Raw genomic sequence first — 8,051 nt, 5'->3', positions numbered from 1 at the left:
GTTTTACGCAACACGGGTGAGGTTTAAGCCTCCAGACACGGGGCGTATGTCTCGTGTATCTTCAATTTTATAATTTTATTACTAAAAAATAAGCAAAAGTAATATTTTCATTCAAATTCTGCAAATAAATTCAAATAAATCACCAATAATATAAAAATAATTATTATAATTATTATTTGAGAAAGTAACAACAAAAAAATGATAATAGCCTAGATAATCTTTAAAGTGAAATCTTCATTCACTTCGTCATCATTCTCCAGATCTATTAGTTCTTCCTACCCTTAACAAATATTTGCACTGACTTTTATTTATATATTCAAAGAAGAAGAAGGGCAAAAAGTGTAAGAGCAATAGCAAAAAATGGATAAAGTTGCTTCATGAACATAGTGCTATGAAATCTCCAGACATAATCATCTAAAAAAACTTTTTATGACAGTGTTATTTTCTATGAGAGTTGCTTTCTTTATGTATATATTTTAGGAAGAATCACCACAACATTAAAACATGATAACATAAATTATAAAAATCATTATACCAATAATAAAATCATAATCTATAGCAAAAATACGTTTAAAACAATAAAAATCAAATTTAACGCTGGGGCGTACGCCTTTACGCCCGGGGCGTACGCTTTTGCACTCGGGACTTAGGCCTCAAATTCAAGGGCGTATGCCCTATGAATCTACGCCTTTCATTTGCGCCCCAGAGCGTTTTTGGTACCCCCGCCCCGGGACTCGCCCCGAAAATGCCTTTGAAAGCAAGGAGTGCAGGTTTTCCTTATTTTTTATTTATTAATACCACTACACCAGGGAAGAATCATTTCTTTGATACTGATTTTTGTTTGGATTACTTGTGATGCTTATGGTTTTTACTAACAAAAAAGAAACGGTTTTGGAGTTAGCGATAAAGGAAGAACGGTTATTTATTCTCCGGATACATTTTTTGTGAGCAGCTGTTGATACCTTTTTATTCATAATAATAGAGAACATAAATGTACAATGATGTAGAGAATGAATGAGGTGATTTATACCTTTTTATTCATAATAATAGAGAACATAAATGTGCAAAGTTGGACCATCATTGCACTGTTGATGGTAGTTCATAATAATAGAGAACATAAATGTGCAAAGTTGGACCATCATTGCACTGTTGATGGTAGTTGGATCATGAATTTAATTGCTGGACATGAAATCATAAAATTTAAAACAAAAAAGATGTGGAAAAGAGAAACACATAACATATCTAAGTGAGTGCTTTACAAACTTTCAAATGCAGTTGAGCATATGAACAATATTGTTAATTGTCTTTAAGCGAGTTTTGTGGGACCGGCTCAAAAACATAAATATTCATTATAGATAATAAAATACATAAGGTAATTTAAGAGATTCCAAAAGAAGAAGCCAGAGGAAAAGAGCGTTGCTTGACAAAAGGATAAAAAGTTCTAGAAATTGGAGCGATATGGAGTGATATTCATCTCTATCTCTCTCAGGAACACAAAAAACTCTTCACTGGTCTTCGTATTGGACAATAACAGTAAATCATATCGAATAGTAGTATAGATTTCTATAACAACCACAACAAGCATACCATATAATCATCTGATTAATAATAATAGTATTTAAACACATTTCATAGATTCAACGGACAAATGTAATTTCTGTCTAAGCATTGGACAAGAACAGCAAAATCAAATACTATGAAAATTGGAAAAGTGAGAGAGGAAAACCAAGGTCTAGTGCAGGCAGTGTTTTAAGAGGCGGGGGCACGAGACGAGGCGTTTTACGCAGCACGGGGCTAGTGTAAGCCTTGAGACAGGGGGCGTAAGTCCCATGGATCTACGGGACGTATGTCTCGTGTATCTTCAATTTTATAATTTTATTACAAAAAATAAGCAAAAGTAATATTTTCATTCAAATTCTGCAAATAAATTCAAATAAATCACCAATAATATAAAAATAATTATTATAATTATTATTTGAGAAAGGTAACAAAAAAAAATGATAATAGCCTATATAATCTTTAAAGTGAAATCTTCATTCACTTCGTCATCATTCTCCAGATCTATTAGTTCGTCCCACCCTTAACTAATATTTGCACTGACTTTTCTTTATTTATTCAAAGAAGAAGAATGGCAAAAAGTGTAAGAGCAATGAAAAAAAATGGATAAAGTTGTTTCATGAACATAGTGCTTTTAAATCTCCATCATATTAATTTCAGATAAAATCATCTAAAAAAACTTTTTATGACAGTGTTATTTTTACATGAGAGTTGCTTTCTTTATGTATATATTTTACGAAGGATCACCACAACATTAAAACATGATAACATAAATTATAAAAATCATTATACCAATAATAAAGTCATAATCTATAGTAAAAATACTTTTAAAACAATAAAAATCAAATTTAACGCTGGGGCGTACGCCTTTACGCCCGGGGCTTACGCTTTTGCACCCGGGACTTACGCCCCAAATTCAAGGGCGTACGCCTTATGGATTTACGCCTTTGAGCGTTTTTGTTACGCCTCGCCCAGAACTCGCCCCGAAAACGCCTTTGAAAACACCGAGTGCAGGTTTTCCTTATTTTTTCTATTATTTATACACCTACAACAGGGAAGAAGCATTTCTTTGATACTGATTTTTGGATTACTTGTGAGGCTTATGGTTTTTACGAACAAAAAAGAAACGGTTTTGGAGTTACCTACAAAGGAGGAAAGGTTATTAATTCTCCGGATATATTTTTTGTTAGCAAATGTTGATACCTTTTTATTAACATAAATGTGCAATGATGTAGAGAACTAATGAGGTGATTTATACCTTTTTATTCATAATAACAGAGAACATAAATGAGCAAACTTGGACCATCATGATGGTAGTTGGACCATGAATTTAATTGCTGGACATGAAATCACAAAATTTAAAACAAAAAAGATGTAAAAAAAGAGAAACACGTAAAATATCTAAGTGAGTCCTTTAAAAACTTTCAAATGCAGTAGAGCATATGAACAATATTGTTAATTGTCTTTAAGCGAGTTTTGTGGGGACCTGCTAAAAAACATAAATATTCATTATAGATAATAAAATGCATAAGGTAATTTAAGAGATTCCAAAAGAAGAAGCCAAAGGCAAAGAGCATTGCTTGACAAAAGGATAAAAAGTTCACGAAATTGGAGCGACATGGAGTGACATTCATCTCTATCTCTCTCAGGAACACAAAAAACTCTTCACAGGTCTTCGTATTGGACAATAGCAGTAGATCATATTGAATAGTAATATAGATTTCTATAACAACCACAACAAACATACCATATAATCATCTGATTAATAATAATAGTATTTAAACACATGTCAGACAGAAGAACAACAGAATCAAATACTTTGAAAATTGGAAAGTGAGAGAGGAAAACCAAGGTCTAGTGCAGGCAGTGTTTTAAGAGGTGAGGGCGCGTAAGTCCCATAGATCTACGGGGCGTATGTCTCGTTTATCTTCAATTTTATAATTTTATTACTAAAAAATAAGCAAAAGTAATATTTTCATTCAAATTCTGCAAATAAATTCAAATGAATCACCAATAATATAAAAATAATTCTTATAATTATTATTTGAGAAAGGTAACAACAAAAAAATGATAATAGCCTAGATAATCTTTAAAGTGAAATCTTCATTCACTTCGTCATCATTCTCTAGATCTATTAGTCCTTCCCACCGTTAACTAATATTTGCACTGACTTTATTTATATATTCAAAGAAGAAGAATGGCAAAAAGTGTAAGAGCAATGGCAAAAAGTGGATAAAGTTGCTTCATGAACATAGTGCTATGAAATCTCCAGACATAATCATCTAAAAAAACTTTTTATGATAGTGTTATTTTCTATGAGAGTTGCTTTCTTTATGTATATATTTTAGGAAGAATCACCACAACATTAAAACATGATAACATAAATTATAAAAATCATTATACCAATAATAAAGTCATAATCTATAGTAAAAATACTTTTAAAACAATAAAAATCAAATTTAACGCTAGGGCGTACGCCTTTACGCCCGGGGCTTACGCTTTTGCACCCGGGACTTACGTCCCAAATTCAAGGGCGTACGCCTTATGGATCTACGCCTTTGAGCGTTTTTGTTACGCCTCGCCGTAACTCGCCCCGAAACGCCTTTGAAAACACTGGAGTGCAGGTTTTCCTTATTTTTTCTATTATTTATACACCTACAACAGGGAAGAAGCATTTCTTTGATACTGATTTTTGGATTACTTGTGAGGCTTATGGTTTTTACGAACAAAAAAGAAACGGTTTTGGAGTTACCTATAAAGGAGGAAAGGTTATTCATTCTCCGGATACATTTTTTGTTAGCAAATGTTGATAACTTTTTATTATCATAAATGTGCAATGATGTAGAGAACTAATGAGGTGATTTATACCGTTTTATTCATAATAATAGAGAACATAAATGAGCAAAGTTGGACCATCAGGAAGGTAGTTGGACCATCATTTCACGGTTGATGGTAGTTGGACCATGAATTTAATTGCTGGACATGAAATCACAAAATTTAAAACAAAAAAGATGTAGAAAAAGAGAAACACATAAAATATCTAAGGGGGTCCTTTAAAAACTTTCAAATGCAGTAGAGCATATGAACAATATTGTTAATCGTCTTTAAGCGAGTTTTGTGGGGACCTGCTAAAAAACATAAATATTCATTATAGATAATAAAATGCATAAGGTAATTTAAGAGATTCCAAAAGAAGAAGCCAGAGGCAAAGAGCATTGCTTGACAAAAGGATAAAAAGTTCACGAAATTGGAGCGACATGGAGTGACATTCATTTCTATCTCTCTTAGGAACACAAAAAACTCTTCACCGGTCTTCGTATAGAATAATAGCAGTAGATCATAGTGAATAGTAGTATAGATTTCTATAACAACCACAACAAACATACCATATAATCATCTAATTAATAATAATAGTATTGGACAAGAACAACAGAATTGGACGTTCGACGGACAAATGTAATTTCTATCAAAGCATTGGACAAGAACAACAGAATCAAATACTATGAAAATTGGAAAAGTGAGAGAGGAAAACCAAGGTCTAGTGCAGGCAGTGTTTTAAGAGGCGGGGGCGCGAGACGAGGCGTTTTAAGCAGCACGGGGCGAGGTGTAAGCCTCGAGACACGGGGCGTAAGTCCCATGGATCTACGGGGCGTATGTCTCGTGTATCTTCAATTTTATATGTCTCGTGTATCTTCAATTTTATAATTTTACTACTAAAAAGTAAGCAAAAGTAATATTTTCATTCAAATTCTGCAAATAAATTTAAATAAATCACCAATAGTATAAAAATAATTATTATAATTATTATTTGAGAAAGGTAACAAAAAAAATGATAATAGCCTAGATAATCTTTAAAGTACAATCTTCATTCACTTCGTTATCATTTTTCACAGTTCACATAAAAAAGAACAATCAGAGTTTGTTAAATGTTTGACGGCAACCAAAAATGCTCATATTTAACAAACTTAGAGGACCAAAACTACTCAAAAATATAGTTGAGGAACCATTTCAACTTACCCCGCAATCATAGAGTACCATTGTAGTCATTTTTCCTCCACAAAACATCAAGAAATGCATCAATAAATTGAGATCAAATCCACTGCCTTAGCAGCAAATTTAAGATTCAGATTCAAGCAAAAAAAAAATGTCAGAAAACAAAAAAAAAAAGTTACACATAACAATGTTCCCATGGTTTGCACTTGGTCACATAAACCCATTTCTCCATCTTTCAAATGAACTAGCTAAAAGGGGTCATCAAATCTCATTTTTATTGCCCAAAAAAGCTCAAATCCAAGTAGAAAACACCAATTTTCATCCAAATCTCATCAAATTTCACTCTCTTAAAATTCCTCATGTTGATGGCCTTCCACTAGGCACAGAAACAGCCTCAGAGGTGCCCATGTTCCTAACAAGTCACCTTGCCACGGCCTTAGACCAAACGCTCGATCAAATCAAAATCTTACTCTCTAATTTAAAACCGGATATTGTGTTCTACGATTTCGCGTATTGGGTACCGGATATTGCCTCTGAAATCGGGTTCAAGACCGTATGTTACAACGCTGTTTCTGCAGCATCCATCGCGATCGCGTTAGTCCCCGCGAGAAAATCATGTACTATTGAAGAAATGATGAAGCCGCCAAAAGGGTACCCTCCATCAGAAGTAGTGCTCCGCGGACACGAAGCACGTGGACTTTTCACTGTATTTCAAGAATACGGTAGTGGTGTAACGTTTTTTGAACGTGTCACGACATCATTGGCCCGATGTGATGCTATATCAATTTGGACATGTAGGGAACTAGAAGGACCTTTTTGTGACTATTTGTCTAGCCAATATAACAAGCCCGTGTTTCTAACCGGGCCCATACTGCCCGAACCATCATCACAAGATCGTCTAGACGAAAAATGGGCTAATTGGCTCCAACAGTTCAGGCCAAGGTCCGTCCTGTTCTGTGCTTTGGGGAGCCAATTAGTTCTTGAAAAGGGTCAGTTTCAAGAACTCGTTTTAGGAATTGAGTCAACAAATTTACCCTTTTTGATCACGGTAAAACCTCCATTAGGTGTCAAGACGGTCGAGGAAGCCCTGCCGGAGGGATTTGAAGAGAGGACTAAAGGAAAAGGAATAGTATGTGGAGAGTTTGTGCAACAAATTGGGATTTTGAATCACTCTTCAATTGGGTGTTTTGTGAGCCATGGTGGGTTTGGGTCAATGTGGGAGTCTTTGATGAATGAGTGTCAAATTGTGCTTGTACCACAATCTTGTGACCACATCTTGCACACTAGGCTTTTGGCTAATGAGTTGAAAGTTGCTGTTGAAGTAGAAAGAGATGAAAATGGATGGTTCACAAAAGAGAATTTGTGTAAAACTATAAGAAGTGTGATGGATGAAGGGAGTGAATTAGGTGAATTGATCAAGAAAAATCATGTCAAGTGGAAAGAGACACTAACAAGGCCAGGATTCATGAGTGGTTATATTGAAGAGTTCATGAATAATCTGCACGAGCTCTAGAAGTTTTTAAACTATTTGTTGGGTGTAATGTATTGAGGACAGAGCTATAATTCTACTTACGGGTTCAACAAAATTCAGTACTTGTGGCTCAGATCCTGTAGTATTGTTAAATAATCTTGAACACTAGGCTCCGCCTATGTTATGTATCGTTTGCTAGTGTGTTGTTCATGCTTCGAGTATTGTATTGTATGATGTGTGTATGTCGCAATATAATTGATATTATGATCGCTTTTCTATTAGCTAGTTGTAAACTTTGGCTTTAACTTTTTGGGTTTAACTTGATAAAGTTTAGGTTCTATGCATAAAAAAAAATTAAAAAAAAAAAGGCGAAATACGACTGACCTTTCTATTCATCATCATATTGCAAAGTCCAATATATTTCAGAATGATTTGCGTAATTACAATTTTTCCATCTTTTTTCATCGGCCTAAATTTTGGTGGACAAATACATGTTTCTGGTGGAAAATAACAACTAATCTAAGGTTTAAAAGTGAATATAAGATGAGTTTCCTTTTCTAACTCTTATCTATTTGGGCAGTCTTAATATTACCTAACCTCCAAGCATTTAAGCGGAAATCACCACAAAAATAGTGTTATTATGCTCAAATTCTCTATATACTTAAGACATTCAAATATAGTTTTCTTACTGTACAAAATTAAATTATAGACCATTCATGCCCTTCTTTGAAAATTTGACCCACCAACATTGCTGATTTCAAAATTTGTTGAAACGGCAACTGCAAGACAGAAGGCAAACAAGCTTGTTTACAACAAACTTTTGGTACGTGGAAAATAAACTGCAACCACGAACAAAATATGAAGAAACAAGAGTATTTTGAATAAACGGTGCTATAATTATGTTTATCCCTTGATTCTTCTCTCCTAAATTTTCTCCGTAATTCAAGGGCCGTTAGTAGCGTTTTCTCGAACGTAGGTGATTTGGACCTTCTTGAGATGTATTTGATCACCAAGAACGTCCGACAACACT

At 34.1% G+C, this 8,051-nt stretch overlaps 1 protein-coding gene across 1 annotated transcript; it reads left to right on the top strand.

The window, feature by feature from the left end:
• Window positions 1-5,690: 5,690 nt before the first annotated feature.
• Window positions 5,691-7,117, top strand: LOC132054766 (anthocyanidin 3-O-glucoside 2'''-O-xylosyltransferase-like). Its single transcript, XM_059446736.1, has one exon. The coding sequence runs from the start codon at window positions 5,702-5,704 to the stop codon at window positions 7,061-7,063; it is 1,362 nt and encodes a 453-aa protein (XP_059302719.1). The 5' UTR covers window positions 5,691-5,701; the 3' UTR covers window positions 7,064-7,117.
• Window positions 7,118-8,051: the final 934 nt, after the last annotated feature.

This window comes from Lycium ferocissimum, chromosome 4 (assembly GCF_029784015.1).
Source record: "Lycium ferocissimum isolate CSIRO_LF1 chromosome 4, AGI_CSIRO_Lferr_CH_V1, whole genome shotgun sequence".
Taxonomy (NCBI): Eukaryota; Viridiplantae; Streptophyta; class Magnoliopsida; order Solanales; family Solanaceae; genus Lycium; species Lycium ferocissimum.
The sequence above is the reverse complement of the archived record's forward strand: the minus strand, read 5'-3'. Positions and strand labels throughout refer to the sequence as shown.